General features: G+C 41.2%; 1 protein-coding gene across 1 annotated transcript in view; it reads right to left on the bottom strand.

Moving 5' to 3' along the window:
* BAIAP2L1 (BAR/IMD domain containing adaptor protein 2 like 1) overlaps positions 1-23,361 on the bottom strand; it is a 41,084-nt gene that overhangs the window by 6,728 nt on the left and 10,995 nt on the right. Inside the window, exons 3-9 of the mRNA XM_068146751.1 lie at positions 21,301-21,387; positions 4,606-4,667; positions 4,440-4,511; positions 3,508-3,645; positions 2,357-2,509; positions 1,755-1,922; positions 678-828 (exon numbers count right to left, since the gene is read on the bottom strand). Of these exons, the coding sequence (XP_068002852.1) occupies positions 678-828; positions 1,755-1,922; positions 2,357-2,509; positions 3,508-3,645; positions 4,440-4,511; positions 4,606-4,667; positions 21,301-21,387 (831 nt within the window). The remainder of the gene's footprint in view (positions 1-677; positions 829-1,754; positions 1,923-2,356; positions 2,510-3,507; positions 3,646-4,439; positions 4,512-4,605; positions 4,668-21,300; positions 21,388-23,361) is intronic.

The following is a 23,361-nucleotide window of genomic DNA, read 5'->3' as shown; positions in this document are numbered from 1 at the left end:
TTTAGCAGAACACAGCTCAAAGGACATCTCAGAATTGTGTGCTATTTGGCCAACACAATATATTGTAAGCACATGTTAAAGGAAGAAGTGCTGGAACTGCTATTGTCACACTGAAAGGTTCTGCATTGCTTAGGTTGCGATCTAGACTTACTTCTTTCTCTTCCTTCCCTGTAACAGATCATGTGAAGAAAATCAATACATTAGAAACTGAGGAAACAAATCTTACCAGGATTTTACATTTTAGGAAAGAAACACAAGTCTGTGCTCCTTTTGTCCCATGTGCACATTCTTCCCTAACTGCTACAGGTCCTTAAAGCAAATCAAAGGCAGACTGTAGGAGCAGTTTGTTTGTTTATATTCACTGAAATAATCACTCAGCTCCATCTTGTTCAACATTACAGAATGTATTCCAGTCAGACTGGAAGTGGTAAGAGCAGTTAAGCTGGGTTAATCAGCCAGAGTGTGATTAAAATAGAATCTACCCATCCTGACCTGTATTTTACTGCAAATGGTTCTTGTCTTGTAACACATTTCCCCTGTTTGGTGATGTACATAAATACATCATGAAGACCATTTTCTACTCCTCTGTGCACCCTGGGATTCACATCATCCCAGCAGCCAAGAAGCCCTGATGTAATTTCAAACACTTAGCTAGTTTGCAGCAAAGTGACACTCACCTGCTGAATTGCTGAGTTTTTCAGAAGATGTCTTGGGAGCTGGTGTGGGATTGTTAAACATATCAACGAGTGGACTGGTGTAGGCCCTGCCAGCAGGAGCGGGAGGCACCTTGGATGCATTTTCATGATGAGGATAAAAATCACTTCCAAACTAGAGTCAAAGAAACAACAGAATCACAACACTGAGGAGACAGTCCCAACTTATTTGCAATATTACATTCCAGAAAGCCATGATGACACATTCCCAAATGATACATATTTAGAGCTGTCAGTCCCCATGTTCCCTTGGAACTGCTGATAAAATATTTCTAAGAGGCTTCTGTCCCTTGACAGACATTTGTCAGTGGGAATGCTGTGCCTTTTTTCCCCCCCCCACATAGCACAGTGACACCTAGATAATCTCCAGATGGCTTTTTTTTTTAGATCTTCAACAGCTAGTGGTGACACACACAAACAGGTAGAATTTAGAATCTAACCTGTACTCTAATGAGAACTAAAGAAAGAAACTAGGAAATGTTAGGAACAAGTTCTTTACCATGGAGGTAGTGGAACACTGGAACAGGTCGCCCAGGGAGGTGGTTGGGGACCCATCCCTTGAGATACTCAAGGTGAGGCTCAACAGGGCTCTGGGACACCTGATCTAGTTGAGGATGCCCCTGCTGACTGCAGAGGAGGTTGGACTAGATGAACTTTGGAGGTCCCTTCCAACCCAGACCACTCTATGATTTTGTTTAAGTTTGTGTTGAACTACTGAGGGTGTAATTACTAGCACTTAGAGATAAGAATGTAGGAAATGGAATGGTTAGAACAGAAGTAGCCCTGAGGATGGGCTCTGCAGAAAAAGTCCTAGACACCCACCTGAAAAGTGAGCCCTGGGGTATGTGCTTCTGCCTGCTATACTGAGTACTTTTCCAGGAGCAGAGCTTCAGCTTGATGGGTTTGCTTTCATACTGAACCCCAGTACAGCCCAGCTGAGATGCACCACAGACATGACTGCACATGCTTAGATACCATAGAAGCTAGTGAAGACAGTACACCCAGTTATGAGACAGAACCTTTACCCAAAGAACAACATACCAGGGTATTTCTCTCTATCATTGGTGAAGGCTGTGGAGTTCCTGATACTGGAGTGGAACCAGGTGTCCTTATCTCGTCTATCATCATTCTGACTTTTTCAGGCACTTTGGTGGCATCGCTACAGATTTCCTGCCACCCAGGCAGCTTGGCTTTTAGGAAGTCTGCACACTGCATCCAAAGTGTAAAAAACACTTGTCAAAGACATGCTTTTACATACAATTGCACAGACCTGTTTGCTTATCTTTTTTACACCAAAATGATAACACTGCAAAATGGAAGGCTTTCAAAAATGCTTGTAAAGCAACACCTCTTTGAAACAAACCAGGTGGTGTAGAAAGAAACTGGCCTTTGTCAGAGGAATACCTGATCAGTCCATACATATTTTCACTCAATATATGATTTTGAAAAATTCACAATAACCCTTTATTGTTGCTACAACACATTGAAGAGAACATTGTGCTGTAAACATATTCTGTGCACTGAAGACAGCACTTGTCTGGCACTACAGTGCTCCTAAGTGCCATCTTAGCTACTAACAGCACCCTGATCTCCCACAGGATTAGATTTCAGGAGTTTCATTTGTTTGAATTCATGTCACTGACCTGAACATGATAGAAGTGCATGTGCTGGGTAAAGTTGCAGTGCTTGTCAACCAGAAAACAGAATCTTCTTTTCTCTTCAAGGAGGGCTTCTCTGCAGCCTTCTGCAATAAATCTCTGGATGTCACTCTGCCGAGAGGTCACAGTTTCCAAATACTAAGAAGGAAAAAACCCCACAAAACCCCAGCATAAATCACATGGAGTCTCTGGGTTTTATTTGATACTACATGCAATTACTGAGGAAAGGTGGGGTGGGATAGGGTGGCTCTGCTTCCAAGTCTCAATCTTTTTGTGCAAGCACCCAACTTCCCTCATATCTCACCAGGTAAAGGTGTATTCTCATGACAGGCAATCTGTAATCTACTTGGGTGTGTGTATGTGTGTGAAGAAAAAGGAGCTAGTGCTATTTACATTTATTGTTCCTCATTACAAACAAAGCTTTCTTTGAAAAGAAAATTAAAATGGAAGAGTATGGAGAAAAAGTCCCGATAAGCTATCATGAAATTAAAGCATTGTGCAAAGAAAAATAGGACTAGCAAGGGTTTACTGAGAGATACATAACAACCAGAATGTGACTTGCTGTTTAAAACAGTCCCTCCTCATTGCCTTGCCGTTCCTGACTTCGCCTCAAGATGGCAATGCTGGTTTAAGATCAGGAGGAAAGGGAGTAACTGAGTTGGCATTTACCCACCTAGGGAAATTAATTTGTAACAAATTACTAATGGCTTTGCATAGCACAGCTGACTTCCTCTGTAAACCTCTGCCTAAAGGTGTAGTTACAGCAGTATTGACCAAAAAAATAACCAACCAGGTAGTGGTCAGAGGATGAACCTAGCAACTGAAGCAGAAGTCTCTCAGTATGTGCAGCAGAGCAGTCCAGAGCTCAGTTTCAATCGGAGTTCCATTAACATAAACCAACCGTGAGGAATCAAAACCCCATGTCCTTCAAAACCCTGGGGTTGAAGTGTTGCCAGACAACTTCCAGAGGAGTTATGTGCATTAACTACTGACACTGCATACACAAAAATTGTGGTAAGCTTCAGAAGGCAAGATTCAAAAAAGAGGGACTCAAACATGACCTGTAATAGCTCAACATCTTCTGTTGACCAGTTGTTACAGAGGGAAAGAAGAGACAAACCAGACCATGCCCTGACCTCCATCTCTTTGTGCTCGTATTTCATTACGTTGCGTGCTCCTTGGCTTTTCCTTCGGATTTTTTTCAGCTCAGCCTGTGACTTCTCCAAAGAATCCAATTTGCTTCTGTGTTCAGTTTGGTACCTCTTCAAAGTTGCCTGTAATCAAAGCATTTAAAACATCTCATCGTGCACTCAGCCGTGTAATTGGGTGACTAAAAAGCATTACCACTGCCTGTGAGATGCCTCTAGTACACACCAAACGAGTTGGGCAGTTGCCTTTCTCAACTTAAGCTAAAAAATGTCACTGGTTCTCTTTTTAACTCAAAATAAGCATAAAAGCTTCTGCCATGGTTTTGTATCTAAAGCTCAGCTCTAACATATTGATTAGCTGTTAGGGAACAATTTCTGAAGTATAATTTCATCCAGTTCTGGGCCCCCCCAGTTCAAGAGGGACAGGGATCTGCTGGAGAGGGTCCAACAGAGGGCTGCAAGGATTATGAAGGGACTGAAGCCTGCCTTATGAGGAAAAGCTGAGAGCCCTGGGGCTGTTTAGTCTGGAGAGGAGAAGACTGAGAGGGGATCTAGTAAATCTATAAAAATATCTGAGGGCTGGGTGTCAGGAAGCAAAGGACAACCTCTTCTCACTTGCACCCTGTGATAGGACAAGGAGTAATGGATGTAAAACTACAGCACAGGAAGTTCCACCTCAACATAAGGAGGAACTATTTACTATAAGGGTCGTGGAGCACTGGAACAAGCTCCTCAGAGAGGTTGTGTAATCTCCTTCTCTGGAGACTTTCAAGACCCATCTGGATGCGTTCCTATGGCCCTGCTCTGGAAGCGGGGGGGGCTGGACTTGATCTCCAGTGGCCCCTTCCCACCCCTAACATCCTGTGATCTGACTAGAAATAGATAAATGAAGTGTGACTTTTAGAACTGAATGTACTTACAGTCATGTATTTCACATCCAGGTCTGTTTTCTTCTCCAGCTCAGATATAATTTCTTTATGAAATTTTTTGAACTGTGAAAGCAGACGAAAGAAAAGTTATTAAAAATTGGCAAAAGCAATTTCTAACTTCAGAAGTAAGTTTTTAAGTTAAAAAATATTCACTTACACTCTCCTCTAGACTGTCATTAAGTTTCTTGTGTGTTCTTGAGATTTCTATGAGAACTTGGCCTGTTGATAAACACATTTCATAGAGTCCTGAAGTTAGTTACCACAGAACAGTGACAAAATACATTTATCTAATATGTTTATTAACTGGAATGTGTTTAAGAGGGGTAGGAAGTTTCTTGCTGTTGCTTATCACAGCAGTTTAAACAAATAGCTAGATCTGGCCATAAACAAACCAAGAGGATCCTAAGCAACAGAAGAATAATTAATGATACATTAATATGCAAGAAGGACATGGAGTGCCAGACAAAATAAATACTCTTTTCTCACCAGAAAACTCATCTTGATTTCGTAACAGCCTCTTGCCAAGCCAAGGAATAGCACAGGAGTACTGAAGGTAGTTGTCACTATCCAAATAGCTGCTATCTAATGTTTATTAGCTAGCTGCACATTCAGAGTTAACAAAGTAACCTCTCACATTCACTCCCAGCACACCTGCTAAAACAATTCTGATGGCTGTGCTGGTGAGTTTCCCAGGCTGCTTTATCAGCGACTACAGCCCCACTGGAGGGCATTCACCAACAGCCCAAAAGCAGCAGATTTCTGCATCTCTCCACAGAGTCTGTTACTGCTCTGCTGTCTTCCAGCACAGAGTTACACAGCTTACTCTTAACCGTGAGCACTTAAAAAGCTGGACTGTTTCATTTGGTTTTAGGAGGAATAACACTTCAGTCCTCAGGGTGTGGTTCTGTGTGCAAACCAATGTAAACTGCCAGCTGTGGTCCTGCCCTGTATGCAGGCAGCCACACCACTCTGCTCTGGGTACAGATGGCCACATCATCCCTGCTCCCTTTCCTCCCTGGCACTGACACACAGGGTGTCAGCCAGTCTTGTCTGGGAGATTGCAACATACTACTGGGAAGAGTAGTTGAAATGTCCTGAAGTGCCCAAATGAGATCTGTAGACAGTTACCAGGTCTCAGCCAGCAGCCTTTACAAAATCATGGAAGTGCTGGGGCCATGATCAGATTCCCCAAGTATGTTGCATCTGCAAGTCCTGCCTAGGGTTATGTTTTACTGTCATTCCATCTCCATGGCAGGAAGAGAAGGTTCAATTCCACAGCTGGCTCAATGGCATGCCTCCTCCAGTCACCTACTCCTCCATCAGCCTTGCAGTCATCCCACCATAAAGTATTTGCCACACAGGTGCTTGCAGTAGTATAGCTGCAGTAGTGCTGTCCCAGTGTACAGGTGGGACATCCAGCTCTGTGCTGCTGATCACCAGCCACTGGCAGAGTCACTGCCTTGGACTGCTCTGTGTGTCCCCTCCTGCCATTTATCATCTTCCACCATTCCATTCCCTTTTCTGGGATGCATTAACTGTTTTGTTTCTTCTGAGTCCTCCTGGCGAGCCTAGAGTGTGGCATGCTTATTTTCTTTTTCAATGATGATTATAGAAAGACAACTAGGAGAAGTGAAAGGTGCTACAGGAATTAGTTGCTTGTATGCAATAGAAAACCAAATATAATCTAGTTACATAAACACTCGAAGTAACGGACATGAGTAAGCCACCTTGTTATTTTAAGGCTGTAGAAGTGAAGGCACTTCAGTCCATACTGTTTCTCTGTTTCTCTTTCACCAAACTCAACTGAGACATTTTAGACTGTGGTGGGCTTTTAAAATGAGAAGAGTTTTATAAACACTTGTCTGCAGCTCAAAGAAAACCAACCCCAAACCCAACAGTGTTAACCGAAACCAGGGCGAAAAAATAATCAGGAAGTAAAAGAAAAGTCACAGACTTTGGCTTTAAATATGCAGATTAGGAAGTGATTTGGGAAGTTACAGAATTTCAGGGCAAGTGTTGAAATGTCCTTCAAAAAAACTGCCCTTCTAGGCTTTTTTCTTTTAAAAATGGACTTATTCTGCCTCTTTGTATAAAGTACGTTGTGAGAATCCGCTGCCAAAGCTGCACACTTAGCTAAGACTTGGCAACACTGAGGCAGCCAGCCCAGGGCTCCAAGTACTGACAGCCATCCAACAAGGTCGGGTATTGACTCAGCTCTTGCAGGGCTCTCCCACACTCCCTTCCCCTGGCCTGCCCTGCCACCGCAGTGCAAAAGCTCCATGAAACAGCCCATTCACCTGGTGAGGCAAGAATGGAAACCCTGACGCTGGGAGCTTGTTATTTCTGTCTCACACAGCAGCCTTCAAGGCTTTTGGCTTTGAAAGCTTGGGTAGAAACAGGGTTGTTGTTCCCCATCTTTATTACAAATAATACTGCCAAAACATGTCCTGAAATGAAGAGAACTTTAAAACCTGTGCTTCCTTCTAAATGGTTTGTGCTGGATTATTTTATGAGTTTATTTTAGGGTGTTCTAGAACACTTTTCAACAGTATTTTTAGGTATCAGTGACTAGCCCTAATTGTTTTTTCCTTTTCTCTGCACCAAATGCTCCCTGTATGCCATGCACCAGGCAAAAGCTATTTCATGCTGCAGCCTCCTTACTGCCACTGGTAATCTACAGACACTGTAGGTACTGGCTCACCCATTTAATTTCCTCTTTCAGGTGTTGAATCAACATTTTGAAAAGAACCCATAGCAAGCACACTCTGCCTTATTAAGATTTAAATTAGAATAGAATAGAATAGAATAGAATAGACCAGACCAGGTTGGAAGAGACCTTCAAGATCATTGTGTCAAATTATAGGTCAGATTCTGCACTTTGATTATACAGAGAATGTTTTTACAGTGAACATACCCCATGGGGTTTCATTGCCAGTTCAAGATAATGGGTTAAGTCACACTTTGATACAGTAAGACTTGTGCAAGTTTTTGTACAAGACTAATTCAGAAAAGGCAAACCAACCACTGCCCTATGTGTAGCAGTGACCAAGTGGAATGGAAATTGAACAACTTCTCTATAATAGGTTGATTTTAATTACAGCCCTAATAAAGACAGTAGGTTACTCTGGATTAATAACAACAGACCCTAAGGATAGGTTCTAATGTTCAGTAATTATCTTGTAGAAAGGTGCAGAGAACTACTGAAGGTGAAGACAGACATGTGCTTCTCATACAAGCTAAAATATTTTGCTGTGTATTAAAGCTGCTCATGATCAGGTTTTGTGTATGACAGCTCATAATACACAATAACCAAGTATTAGCCTTGTCATCATTTTCTGGCAAACCCCAAACCTATCAAACATAACAACATGACCAGGGTGCATGATAACAGACCACTGAAGGCCCATTTGTGGCAGACATACTGTAAACTTGAACCAGTTTTAGGCATCACATTATGCAATTAATAAACCAAAGCCACTGGTCTTGATAAACATCAAGAGGCTTAACAGATGTCAAAATACTTGGCTTTCAAAGATATTTTTTTCTGCTTTCCATTCCCCCACACCTTGAATGTGAACTCTTTGTGACTAAAAAGCACATTTGCTTTACAGAACAAAAGCCTAATTGTAAATGTTTATAGATGCTCTGTTATTTTGATACTACCTTTTCAGTGCACTACAGGGTAGAGAAGAAATTATCTGTTTTGGGGGGGAACATCTCAAATACCTTGAGTAACTTAAACCAAACATTTCTCCTGCACAGCTCTTGAAACCAGGCTGCATAATACAGCTGTAATCTGACATATGGCCCATAGACAGTAATGCCAAGTTCCATGGTAAAGGTACTTTAGTTCCAAACAGGTTCACTGCACAGATAGGAAGATCTCTTGAGCTGAAACTTTCAGGATTTGTGGAATATTTTTAGGCTTCACCAAGGCTGTTGGTTGCATGAATATTTTCTCCTGAGAAAATAAGACAGACTAGAATTCCGTGCATGCTGTTGGTTTTGTTAACCAACACCAAACCCAAAAGAATTCATTACCCCAAAATGTGTAACAGTTATTTCTCCACACACAGCACCCCATGAGCAAGAAGACATCCTTAAATGAATGTCTACACAGCAGAAAGCAATTTGTAACACAAATACTGATTTTAAGGCCAGAATGCAGGACTTCTGCAGCAGTTACACTTCAACCTCACTGTTTGCACTGGGTGGCTGTACTGGTTATTGATCTTTTTAGCTTATGTTGACTGCTCTTACTTATGGAAGACTAGAAGAATTAGTTAAAATTAGAAATAAAGATTGAAATTAGAATCAGTTAAAAAAAATGATTCTATCACCTTTCTTGAAATGTATTTCAATTATGCTTTGTTTAGAGGACATCACTTAGGAAAAAATTCAAGTCTCTTAACAGAGGCAGTTTCTTAGATGACTAGAAACAGACAAGGTGCTCAATTGTATCACTCTTATCTCCCACTGCCCTACTATGCATTCAAAGCAGGTCTAGTAACTTCACTTCATAGAGAGGAAACTACATAATTATTTACATAAAGCAAGAGAATGAAAGGCTGAGTCAAGCTACTCATGGAGACAATACAGTTCAAGTGTATTATTAGATGGCATTTCTGTCAAGATGCCATTTCTCCCAAACTACCCTTTTGCCCAGGAGAAAGGCATTCATGACAAGGGGAAGTCAAAACCAAAGTCTTTTGAAGCCAGTAGTGCCTGAAAAGCAGTAAAATAGAAAATTTCAAAGGAATACAGGATGACAAATAAATGATTCGACAAAACATCTGTTAAGCCTCAAGTGTGTTAAATTCATCATTCTGTCCTAGGAAGGATTTATTGCAGAGTGATTTAATTGTGCAACAAGTGCTTTAAAGAAAGCAAAAGGCCTTAAATGGAATTTAATGTGAAAGAATAAAACCATGAAGAAGAACAAAGGAATGTAAAACTTCCCAAGCTCTAGCTGCACTTTGCTCCTAATGCAATTTGTGCAGAATGCTTGAAACCCCCCTCACAATCTGCAGAATTAACACTAATGTGCACATAAATCAATAGGACTAGGTCACGTCTGCCTTTCCTTGCTGCATGAGCGAACGCGAAATAGGAAGCAAGGAGTAAATCTCTCTGTAGTTCATTTTATAAAATGGCACTGACATATGACCATTCAATGCCATTTTATGAAGGTGACTGCAGAAGGTGAAGGAGAAGAACAAAGGAAAAAACAGAATTAAATCTACAGCAGAGAAAAGGGGAAGAGATTTCAGAGCATAGTAAAGTATTTTAGTTCCACCATACACGCTCGAGGTACTGCTCTGAAGCAACACCTCCAAACAGATAGTCCTGTTTGGCTGGAACAACAAATAAACTCTGTACATAAGCCAAAAATAGATGTAAAGAGAGCTTCACATTCTAAATGGCATTTTCAGATCCATTTAAATTACGCAGAGTTCTCACTAAGGCTGTGAACAACAGATACGTTTCTGCAGTATAACAAACAAGTGAATTAATGTAAACCAGATTAAACGTGGGGTAAAGAAAACAGGAAAACCTCTGGCAGCACAGGGGCTGATATCTATGTGTCCATTATACTCAGAAAGTAAAATCCCAGAGTGACACTGATTATGAACTACTAAACATTATTGGACATACAAAAATCCAATTTAAAGTACTATATATACAGGTAAAGATATAAAAGTGTAGTCCTGTTAGCAGCATATGCTGGCAGTTGTTTACAGTAGGCTCCCACACAAAACAGACTGCAGCAATTATTCCTTTAGCATACAAATAGTCTCATGTAAACATTTTACATGGAGTCGTTTTCAAGGCATCGTTTCTCATCTAAAGTTAGCTCAGCATATTTCAAGTAATGAGCTGAAACTGATTGAAGGCTCTAAGAAGTTGCAATTTCTCCATAGCTCAGTTTTATCACTATTTTTCCACAGCTTCCATTACTTCTATTTCAAATCTTAAGACATCTTACAGTCCTGTTGATAAAGAAATTTCCAAATCCCTAAGACCCTGGGAGATGCTTTATTTGCTTTATTTTCATCTGTATGCAGATCCACAGCACATCCATACAAATACCTGTATCTCACTGACAGCCTGTTTCCTCTGTGCCAAATAGCATTGGGGGGGGGAAAAATCATAGTATCATTCAGGGTTGGAAGGGACCACAAGGATCATCTAGTTCCAACCCCCCTGCCATGGGCAGGGACACCCCACACTAGATCAGGCTGGCCAGAGCCTCATCCAGCCTGGTCTTAAACACCTCCAGGGACGGGTCCTCCACCACCTCCCTGGACAACCAAAAGAACAGAAAGGTGGCTTGTAGCAGGCTGCTACTGCTACTTTTCTTGGTTATCTTCTCTCTGAGCAAGCTTCCTTGACCCAATCAGGAGCATACAGTCAACTGGATAAATTGGACTGGTGGTGAGAGCTCACATGGCCACCATCTCCTCAAGGAGATGTCGTGGAACTGGCTGGCAAAATGCATTCAGGACCAGTTAGAAGATGATAGCTGAGCTTTTAACCAAAATGAAACCCAAAAAGCCTAACCATCAATTTGCAGCAGCTTAGCTGTACATTATTTGGAGTCAAATCTGCTGGAACATGTACTTAGCAGTGCTCTTCAACGCTTCTCCTGCCGTCACATTACACACTGCTCTCTGCATGAGGAATACAAAGAGCCCTGCTATTCAAAAACCCTTTTCCCCTTTCATACCTAGACAAACAGTGAAGAGAGAGAGCACACTTTACTTTTTCTGTAGCAGCCTAGCATCTCTTATTTATCATACCATTTTGTCTTGCAGCTCAGGATTAATCTTTTCCACATCCTAAACCTTTGTTGATGATCATATTAAAAAAAAAATAATAGCAAGGCTGCATAATGAAGCACTTGGCCAGCACATAAGGCAGAAATAAAATGTCTTGAATATTATGATTTTTCTTTAAATCTTGTAATATCTTGTAACACCCCAGGGATCAGTGCTGGGCCCCATCCTCTTTAACATCTACATTGATGATCTGGATGAGGGGGTCGAGTCAGTCATCAGCAAGTTTGCAGATGACACCAAGTTAGGAGCAGATGTTGGCCAGTTAGAGGGTAGGAGGGCTCTGCAGAGGGACCTCGACAGACTGGACAGATGGGCGGAGTCCAATGGGATGTCACTCAGCAAGTCCAAGTGCCGAGTGCTGCACTTTGGCTATGGCAATCCCATGCAGAGCTACAGGCTGGGGTTGGAGTGGCTGGAGAGCTCCCAGACAGAGAGGGACCTGGGGGTGCTGATCAACAGCCGCCTGAATATGAGCCAGCAGTGTGCCCAGGTGGCCAAGAGGGCCAATGGCATCCTGGCCTGCATTAGGAATAGTGTGGCCAGCAGGAGCAGGGAAGTCATTGTGCCCCTGTACTCTGCTTTGGTTAGGCCGCACCTTGAGTCCTGTGTCCAGTTCTGGGCCCCTCAGTTTAAGAAGGACATCGAAACACTTGAGCATGTCCAGAGAAGAGCAACAAGGCTGGGGAGAGGCCTTGAACACAAGCCCTATGAGGAGAGGCTGAGGGAGCTGGGATTGTTTAGCCTGGAAAAGAGGAGGCTCAGGGTGACCTCATTGCCCTCTACAACTACCTGAAAGGTGGTTGTAGCCAGGAAGGGGTTGGTCTCTTCTCCCAGGCAACCAGCACCAGAACAAGGGGACACAGTCTCAAGCTGCACCAGGGGAGGTTTAGACTCGAGGTGAGGAGAAAGTTCTTCACCGAGTGAGTCATTCGTCATTGGAATGCGCTGCCCAGGGAGGTGGTGGAGTCACTGTCCCTGGAGGCGTTCAAGAGGAGATTGGACGTGGCACTTGGTGCCATGCTCTAGTCATGGGGTCTGTGTTGATAGGTTGGACTCTATGATCCTCGAGGTAATTTCCAACCTTAGTTATACTGTGATACTGTGATATCTAAGTATCAAAAGACACAAAGAACTCATCTCTTTACCCCTCAGCAAGTCTATGACTGTTGAGGAAAGAGCCATACTCGGTTAATCCCAAGGATCAACCTGCTTTTTAAATGTACTTTACTTAGACTAAAATTACTGCCAAATTCTTTCAGCTTGACACAAGTGATGTTTAAAAAAGTACTACAGAATTCATACCGTGCTATAAAGTGGCAAGGAGCTGTTCATAAATTAGCTGTTCCTACGTAAGACTCTACAAGAGTGAATACTGAAGAGATGCTCAAGGTCATTACAATTTCCAGTTAGCCTGAGTTTGCCCATGGTGTCATGCTCCTCCTTTACAGTTTTAAACCGAATAAAATATATTAGGTTACATTCTATTTTGAAGAGGAATGTGACTTCATTGCAGCTTTAGCACAGTTCAGTCTGCTACTTCAACTCCCCTTTCTCTCCTGAGCTGTTTTGATCTCTTAGTCAAAAAAAAATTCATATTAGATTTTTTTCTTTTTAAACCTACTGTATCATGGCCAGATGTTAACCAGCATGAAATATTCATCTTGTTTCAGGTTATTGGGAAGCACAGTAGCTAAATTTTGATGTTAAAAAAGGAAAAGCATATGCCACATAAATTAGGCATGAAAAATGGCAAACTTGTTTTTCCACCTGTTACTCCATTACCAACATACGTGAAGACTGCTGCAGGCATTTATACTTTTACCCAAACATATAAAGCCACAATGTATTAAGGTATGCATGTCAGAGACTGATCGTTCCTAGACCCTTAAATGCCTTGTGTACAATAGTTTTTCAAACTTGAGCTGCAGTAGTGTTAAAGAAGTGACCTGTAATCCTCACACGTCAGCAAGTTCGCATCCAACCACAAGCTTGAACTTGCCTGCAGGAAGCCCTGCTGGTTTTAGGCAGATTAGTTTGGGAAGATCATACAACAGAGCTAAGCTTTGTTTTTTAGCAGGACTGGAACAAACATATCATGCTAAGCAGCACAAGCTGAAGTCCTTTAGAGGCTTCCAGTGCTAGAGAGGATAAATATTTGAGTTAGCAGGATGTATGTTACATGAGATTGAATAAAACACAAGGAATCACTGCAATTTTTATTACAGCACTTTGGAACTGCCACCAAGCTTCACAGATTCAAACCTCAAATTGAGCTGAAAGTTTTGCTCAAAGTCTTTTTTTTTTTTTTTTCAGCAAAGAAAAGCAGTTTTAGTGTCCCATCCACAAGAACAAGCTGCAGCATCCATTTTTAAGCACTGACATTCTTCAGGTCTAATAACAAACACACCTCTCATTCACTCCATTTCTTGCTAAGATTAATCCTGGCTTATATTTTAGCAAGGAAAGATTACAGAGCTTAAACCCAACAACCACCAGAAGATCTTAAGCCAACAACATCTTCACTATACAATGCCACCTGACCACACTTGGTCCAGGACATGCTTTATGACAACCTTCTTCACTGATTGTTTTGGTAATTATGGATGTCAACATGGTACCAGCTTTCTCTTGCCCTTCTTTCTGTTTTATTGATAGCACACCATCCATGAACACTGACTTGCAGGAGCTTTGGCCAGGCCGCTGGCAGGACACACAGTCATGAATATCTGAATAATCCTACTGATTTATAAACCAGTGAATAGATGCCGCTTCCAACAGCTCTGCAATGGGTGGTCAGGCAAATTATTAGCTGTGAGTTTGTTTGCTCATATGACTATGAACAAAATGTAAGACTGAAGTTCTTCCTTCTTCCAGTTTACATGCAGATACTGAACCTCAAAAGTGACACTACTTATTCTAGAGGGAAAAAAAGAGAAGAATTGTTGAGAATAGAATAGAATAGAATAGAATAGAATAGAATAGAATAGAATAGAATAGAATAGAATAGAATAGAATAGAATAGAATAGAATAGAATAGAATAGAATAGAATAGAATAGAATAGAATAGAATAGAATAGAATAGAATAGAATCAACAAGGTTGGAAAAGACCTCAAAGATCATCAAGCCCAACCTGTCACCCAAGACCTCATGACTACTAGACCATGGCACCAAGTGCCATGTTCAATCCCCTCTTGAACGCCTCCAGGGACAGTGACTCCACCACCTCCCTGGGCAGCACATTCCAGTAGCCAATTACTCTTTCTGTGAAGAACTTTCTCCTCACCTCGAGCCTAAACTTCCCCTGGTGCAGCTTGAGACTGTGTCCTCTTGTTCTGGTGCTGGTTGCCTGGGAGAAGAGACCAACCCCCTCCTGGCTACAACCACCCTTCAGGTAGTTGTAGACAGCAATAAGGTCACCCCTGAGCCTCCTATTCTCCAAGCTAAACAATCCCAGCTCCCTCAGCCTCTCCTCACAGGGCTGTGCTCGAGGCCTCTCCCCAGCCTTGTTGCCCTTCTCTGGACACGTTCAAGACTCTCAATGTCCTTCTTAAATTGAGGGGCCCAGAACTGGACACAGTACTCAAGGTGTGGCCTAACCAGTGCTGAGTACAGGGGCACAATGACTTCCCTGCTCCTGCTGCCACATTATTCTTGATGCAGGCCTGCTTTGATCTTATAAATGACCTTGAAAAGTGGAAATGCAAACAGCAAGAAGTTTCCGGCAATCCAGTTACTCTTCTCATCGGCTGAAATGTATCTAAAGAGGCTGGGTCATCTCCTTCCATCTTTCTCACAGTACAGTGGAGCTCTGTACAGCAGAAGCCATATAACAAGTTAGAAAACCTCACGCCTGAAAAATACACCTCATGACTTTGTGTCTCCCTTTCAAGCCAGCTCTCTGTGTACTTTCCTTTGGAAAGGACAGAATGGGGTGGCTTCTTCCAGTGCAATTTCATTATAAATACAGCAGAAGAGTCGTTTATTAATGCTCCATAGGAAAAGTTGGCCTGATACACTCGCTCCTTCAACTGCAGCCTCTAAGCCAATTTCCTAGAAGTTTCCACCAGATGAGGTACTAAGGGGTTCTGTAGCTGCTGGCACACTTCCTTTTCTCTCCAACTGCATCTGCTCCAGAAGCAGAACGTTTATACTATAGAACAGACAACAGCGATGCAGTAAGATGTGACAAGATGACAGATCTCTTTTCTTCAGTTTAAATGAGCCGGTGTAGGGAAAGGTGCTAAGGTGTCATCTTTCTAAGACACGTGAAATAGGATACCAAGGAAAAGGGTCAATTAATATGCTAAAAGAAGCAAACAACTCTGCCTCCCTCCCCCTTTAGTTTTTCAATTGAAGTGCAACTAGCTACATTCATCCGAAACGAGGGGATTTTCTCTTTTTGTGTTAGGCTTTCTCAGTCCCGGGGGGTGACACTTAAGCTCTCTGCCCCAGAATTAGCATGACAGAGCTGCAGCGTGGAGAAGTACCCGCTCACAGCGGCAATTTTGCTTATTAATCAGGAAGGAAATGGCTTTTAAATGACAAACACTTGGAGGACAGCCTTTTCAAAAGACCCACTGCCTTCTGTTACAGTCTGATGAGACATTTTTCAGCAAGGAGCTACGTTCTCTTTAGCAAAATAAGAATTTGCCAATTCAGTTCCAAAGTTTTATTTCCATACAAGTTGGCGACTTAAAGGTTTCTTCTATACAAAAAGCTCTCGTTTCTGCGAACAGAAATGAAGAGAGCAAAGGCCACAAGGTTTCTTTTAGTTGCAAATAGAAAATGGAAGTGGTTATCACTAAAAAAGAAAAAGAAAGCTCAAAAATAAATCAGATAAAACTCTATAGGTTGCACTTCACACTGCCACTTACATTAGTATTAAAACAACACGGTTATTTCAGTGTCGGTAGCTTTAAAGGAAGCCAGAAAACAATTACCAAAGGATCTCTGTGATCCTGTCCGATGCTACCCAAGAGCTCTAACTTAGCAGCTGACTCCCAGAGATCCGTAACAAGCACTCTGGGATCGCTGATCGTTGGTTTATTCTCTTAACTGACTGATAGTTTATCATCCTTGACTCTCAAACAGTTACCCTAGTAACTGCAGGTATTTGGCTAGCTGCAGGGAAATGTAAAGACTCTCGAAAAAAGGAAACGTGCATACAGAACCCTGACCCAGTTCTCCCTATCAGAGCATGACAGTAATGAGTACATTACTGTGGCTAATACTTTAGCACTGCACAATTAACATTTTCTATTTGACAAAGCAGGACAGAGCTGTGGAGACCTTTAAAATGACACCACTTCAGGAGCAAATTTGCTTCTCATGAATATGTTAAAATACTGCCTTTTAGACCTGAAGAAGAGTCCTTTTGTGCGTGAAAGGAGTAACAGAGGCTTTTGCATAGCTGTTTCCAGATAAATTGGAACAGAATGGGACTATGAAAAAATGCCACTTTTAACACAGAGTAATCGTTAGGTAATTTAGTCTTGGTTAGATTAAGAGATTTTTGTCTCCTCTGCTTTTCATTTTAAAATGCTGGACTTCTGTGATTTATTTCCACTGTTTACTGGTCAAGATCACAGAATGTAACACTTTTTTTATGGTTTGTTTGGGGTAGTTTTGTATTTTGACAAGCAAGGAATAGTTTACACTCAGTTCTTGAGCAATAAACTCTAGGTACAGGCCCATAATAAATGTGGGTGACTACTACAGATACAGTTGCCACATAAACCCAGACTTTACATCCACAATATGGTGAATGAGTTGTAGCTACAGTAACTGGGAGGCACTAAGAGGGTATTGAGAAGATACGAGAAGTAGTATTCGGTGAATGAGCTGGAAATAACTTCCTATTTCCTTGTTCAAGTGACATCTACAAAGACAGCCTCTGTTACGAGGAGAGGGAATTTATTAAAAGGACTAAAAATCAGTAAGACAGAGCCTCACGAGGCCACATTTTGAGCAATACAAAAAAGATTAGCAACACATCATAACAGTTACTATTTTAACACTGTGGTGCAGTATCCATCCGAACTGACTCCTGGCACATTGCTGAAACCCTGCATTTTATTGTGCTGGAATTTGAATAGTATGAACTCTCAGCATTTTTAAACATGCTGCGTTTTATTGTGCTGGAATTTGAATAGTATGAACCCTCAACACTTTTGAACATGCAGTTTCTTGTTTCCTATCTTTTCTTCCTAGTGGGGTTTCCAAAAGCTGTCCAGGAAAGACAGACATGCAAATTAGAGACTGCAGAATAACCTGAACCACATCCATTCAGGGGATGTTCCTAAATGCTTGTAGTCAAGTTTGAGGGGCTACAAACCTAGAATTTTAGGGAAATATAAAATTTGAAAGAATGCTGACCTAACTGAACTCATCCCTTATTCTTAAGGCTTGTATTATGAATGCAGTAGTTTCTTCTGCTTCCTCAACTTACTCATATAAAGTTATTCTGTATTAAAATACCTCAAAGAGCTTCAACCAGACTTGAAAGATACAGATACTTAGTACAAAAGCTCTGATTCAGCTGGAATATCCAGATTCCCATTTCAGTCACTTATTTCCCTCCTCTGCTCCAATCTAATTCAATAGGAGAAAGAACTTTCTGGCATTTTTACTTGACACCCCCACTACTTCCCTGGCCTTTGTGCATTTTTACCCCTTGCTTGAAAACTTCTTCCCCATTTCTTTTCCATTTCACCTCCTGTGAGGTTGGTATACCTTTTACTTGTCTTGTTACAGAAGACTCTGTGCTTCCTTATGAGAAGGAAGGATTGACTGTGTTTTGGATATAAATCTTTACATCACACTTGGCAGTAAATATGCTCTAGGTCACCTAGCAGGTTTGGGTTTGAACTGTGAAATGACTCAGTGCACTATTCCAGTAAAGATCCTCCATAAATTCTTAAGAAGAACTTTGCTTTTTCAGCTATCTGAGCCTTGCAGTCCTTTTGTACTGAAGTGCAAGAAGTTCAATGCAACACAACTGAAATTAAAATAACCAACTTTTTTCTTAAGTCTGTCACTACCAAAAAGAAGATTGCTACAGGAAAACCTGGAAACCTGGGTTCCTGCCTCATTCTCCTGTTCATTATTCACAAACCCTGTTTTAATAGGAACTGTATCTGCAAAAGTAACAATCAGAGAAAAGGGGGGAAAGGGGAAAATCTTCCTCTGAGACCTTTTTTTACAGCCAAAAAGTACCTAGTGGCTGATGTATGAAACACAAAGCTAACAGAAGAGGCATGCCCATTTAAGATGAGCCAAAGATAACCAACTGGCAGATATGCTTTCCCTTCATTTCTGCTGTAGATAATACAAAGAGGTAAAAAACCAGCACTGTGGATTTCTGGCTACTATGAAGCTTTGCCTTTCACAAGCCAATTGTCCTAATTCTGCTTAAATTAATAAGCCATGGGGTGTGTGGGGTGCTAGTTTGTTTTTAAACAGATCAGTTTCAAGCATCAGTTTAAATATTTACCTTGACTATTTCCATTTTTCAGTAGGCAAATAAAACCATTTGCATGTTCTAGTTGTCATAAATCTAAACACTGGAAATCCAGATCACAGTACCCCAATTTGTGCTCAAACATTAAAGCATTCCAAAATGCTTTAGAACTTGGTCATTGCTGGTTTATCTAACCCATTAAAAAGGGCCAGAGTGATGCCTTCAGTATTAAAAAAGTATAATGATCTCTTACTGCTATCTGGGGGAATGTTGTTCTTGATTTCTGTATCATGTTAAGGCAGGACACAGAAAAGAGGTCTGGTAATATATTTTTAGACCACAGTAAAAAGTTAGAGAAATATTCCAGATAACACACACACACAACTATGGAAATTGCTCTGCTCTGCTTCTTTGCCAGTTCCCTTTTGTCTGCTGCTCTTCTAAAACAAGCCAGTGTGTCAGCTCAAGAGAATACATTCCAGAAAAGCAGTTCACATTCATGTCACAAAACTTAGCTGATGACTACTGACCTCTTTATTGGCAAAGATAACAGAAGTATTAGGCATGACAGAGCTGTCAGCAGTCAATAACACGTCCTTAGGCGAGTCTAAAGGAACTCACAGACAGACAATTCCACTGGGGCTGCCCTGCAGCAACTCCACTGGGGTTAATAGGGTCAACAAATAAGCAAGTCGCAGCGAGTTTGATCTACTTGTTACACGTCTGATACTGCTCAGCAGGCATCTCAGTATTTTAAAAATACTAAAAGGTGTACTGAAGTGTTTTTCAGTGGAAGACTTTTAGAGGCACCTGGAGCGTATCCTGTTTCTTTGTCAAACGGCTCAGTATTGCAGCCTGGCTTCAGAACTGGTAAGAGTTGTTAAGGAAAATGCAAATGATCTCTCAGAGACTCCTAACCACATTATCCTGCCTTTTCCAGTGTTCATTGACTTCTCTTATCTCTGAATTAAGTATTCTATCAGAGAGCACACTGGAGGAAATCCAGCGCCGCTGTTGTCTGCAAAAGATCTTTCCTGCAGTTGAAGGTGAACAGAAAGCAGTGCTGGAGACCTGACCTTGAAGGAGGCCATGCATTCTCAGTGCAGCCTATCTAGAAAAAGGTTTATCACTGCTGGGAAGAACTAGTTAAAAGTATATTTTCAGTCACAATGCTGTGTTGCCCCAAACAACAGGGAAAACCAGGTATTTTGAGAAGTCAGCTCAGGACTACCCAATGATAACATCCTCAGGCAAGCAGGCAACATCCCACAGTCCCAGGAAGTTCAGTAGATTACTTCCATGCATTTGACCAACACCTTGATTACAAAAAATTATGCATTTGTTGATATTTTTATAAGACTCTGCACAGTTACTACTTTTTCTCATGCTTTTGTTCTCTAGCTTGAAAGCAGCAGCTCTGCTTTCTGTAAACAACCTGCAAAGCAAATACAGAAAGGACCTGCATTAGGACTGTTTGCTTTGCACTGTTTGCTGTTCTGCCGCTCCCAACTTTCAACACAGAATGTTAACACTCACACGAAGGTGGCTTCAGAACAGATCATAAAAATGTATGCAGGCACCCAGAAAGCAGTGCCACCATTCAAGCAGAGTCTTTCCCCTCAATTCTGCTTCAGCAGAATCATTAACAAACCAGTTTACTAAAAAACATCCTTTCCAATCAGCTGAACTGCCACCCTATCCTGAGCTACAGCAGCAGATGCACGTTACACCCCTGAAAGGGTCCTACACTGCCCGCCATCAAAAGTTCAGAGACAAGACACCTTATAAAGATATTTTTGTCAAAAAGCAAATCAAGTCTTCCAACAAATGGTCAAAACTTCTTTGTTTTGTGGCGGTGTGACAATCTTTTACAAACACTTTGAGGCCAATTTCACTTCTGCAGTTTCAGTGCTGGCCAGAGGAGTACAGAGCATGTGCTGCTGGCCAGCCTTCCAAAACTCAGGAATCATTGTCAGGAAACTACAGAAAAGTCATTTCAGAAAGTACAGAAGTTAATGTCACACTAATGTAAATGTACTACATCTTTGACTCCACAGCTTCTCTTTCAAAAGCTCAACTAGAAAATAAATAAAGCACCTGAGAACTTCAAGCGCTGCACTTGATCAAGAATAGTGAAGTGGAACTAAACTCTTCACAGCGGATCTCATCCAGAAAATTGTTTTAGTGTAGAACTGCTGTCATACCCTAGGACTCCTTATACCAATATTCTCTTGTAGAAGTATTTCAACATTGATCTCTGTACTGAAAATCAAGCTACTTATTTTTTCATATTTAATTACCCTGTGAGCTTAAAACACTCCCTTGCTTTTGAAGCAGAAATAGACTCAAAGTGAAAAAAAATTAGCCATGTCTTCAGAAATAATACACCTTAGAGGAATCTAATCCTTTCCACCTGTGTTGCTGAAGAGTAAAACACACTTTTTTTTTGGATCCTCCTCTTACTCATGCTAGCCAGCAGGAAAACAAAAATAAAGTTTGCATTTTGAAGCAATAAAAACATTTAAAAAACATTAAAAATGAGGTTTCACTTACCCAATTCTTTAGACACTGGAGAATCAGCTGATATATCCCCAATCTTTGCAAGGCTATCATAATAGGCTCTTCCAGCCACTACCATAGCTTGAGGATGGGGAAAAAAAAGTGTTATAAAAAAATTAAAATCAAAGTATTTTCTGTTTTCATTAATCTATGAGCCTGTGAAATTGTGTAAAGCAGGGCACATACTAAGAGAGGGGTAGATAGCAATCAGGAAGCCCTGGTATCAGGGGAAGGCACAAGTCCCTTTGCTGCCTGCTAACTTATAAAACCAGGTGATAACGACAGAATAATAGAACACACGAAGGAAGTTTTAGCCTATTATTTAGTTCCAACTTTGATCCATATCCAGGGCCAGTTAGCATCCAGTTGGTAGATTTAGCCATAAGCCATTGGTCAGGATGCAGCAAAATTTCTTGGTACACATCACACAGCTGGAGAAAAGCAAAATGCAATCCCAAACTCAGCAGAAATGCAGAAGGCTCTGTCATGTATTGGCCAGCCAGACCAGAAGAGATGGCTACTGGGCTTTGAGACAATGGACCTGCTGGTACAACAAGGAGACATGGAGCCCTTCTGAGTCAAATCATCATTTACTGTTTTAGTTAGCTGAGAGTGTAACTTGCTTCAAAACCAGCTATGATGAAATGCAGTTTGCCAGGTGTGATCTATAGAAAAGAAAAACTAAGTGTGAAAGGTTTGATACATCTGGTAGAACCACTCTTTGAAGTTTCCACTATGGGTAACACTGTACAGTCCTCATACACTGCAATGCCAAACAGGATTTCTTGACAACAATACATTGAAATCTGAGCATCCTACACACAAACACCAACTTCTCCAATTTAAGTGTCACATGCCAAAGCTTAAAATATTAGTTATCTGAAAGATAATGTTCAGGTTGTGGAGACAACCCATTTGGCATTCTTCCTCAATTTTCAACACACCACCAGTGTTCCTGAGATTATTATAAATTACATTGTTCAGCAATTTAGTCAGCTTAAAATCTCTGTTTTCTTGGACAGTGAGGGCAATCAGCATTGATAGATCTGCAGAGTGATTTTAACACTCCAGGAAAGTGCCTGCTTTCATCTTTGTCACTGAACTCAGGAAAGCACAGCAATCTGTATTCAAAACAGCCCTCAGGCAACAGGTGCATATACAATTTAAGAAGAGACATGAGGGTTTAACATGCCCAACCAAAAATGACAGACCATAGTAATAATCATTTTATTCCATTCCCCTCCCCCCTTTCTTTGTTCTAGTTCAATTTCAGTTTTCCAGGAACCAGCAAGATCTTAATATATATCAGTGAGCTTTCAGTTATTCTCAGTTAATCATTTCCTGGTTATGGGTGATTTAAACAGCAAAGCCAGTTTTACTGGAACAAACACAGAAACATCAAGACTCAAACTGCAAGCAGGCCACTAGTGAGAAACATTTTCAATATACAGTACATCTACAATGGTGGCCTTGCATCTTCACAATATCTAGAACTGATCTCCATGCTACCAAGAAAAGGAAATGACAAGGGTAAGCCTGCAAGCTTTTGTTGGAAAAGGCAGTGAAAAATACTTATTCAAGTAAGTCTCCGTAACTTTTGTAGCAGTACCGAAAATGGAAGCCAAGCAGACTCACTGTGGTCATAAGAATACATTTGTCTGAAAGGACTATAATTGCCAATTGTTTTAGGTCTGTATGTGATAGTGTTTACTAGTAAAGGTGACATCATCAGTCACCTAACAGTATCTTCATTGAAAAGCCTTTTTCCAAGTGATAAAAGATTCTTTTTGAGGCTCTGTTACCTTAGAAGAGTCACTTCTAAGCTGCATCTCAGAGATGCTGGAAGAATTACACTGGTATTATTGATGATTGCCACTCATGGGTGAAGATTTTATGCCCTTCCACCTCTTCCCAGCTAATGTTTCTTCAAGACAGCCCCAAGTCAATCTTTTATCCTAATACAGGCATTTAAAAAAAGGAAGAAAATGTGATTTCTCCTACGCAAATCAAGAGTCTCTTCACCAGCACTAGGTCTAGCAGAGAAGGAGTTTTGAC

This window comes from Melanerpes formicivorus, unplaced genomic scaffold, assembly GCF_026170545.1.
Source record: "Melanerpes formicivorus ecotype bairdi unplaced genomic scaffold, bMelFor1.0.p_v2 SCAF_14, whole genome shotgun sequence".
Classification (NCBI taxonomy): domain Eukaryota; kingdom Metazoa; phylum Chordata; class Aves; order Piciformes; family Picidae; genus Melanerpes; species Melanerpes formicivorus.
This window is presented reverse-complemented; position numbering and strand designations above follow the sequence as displayed.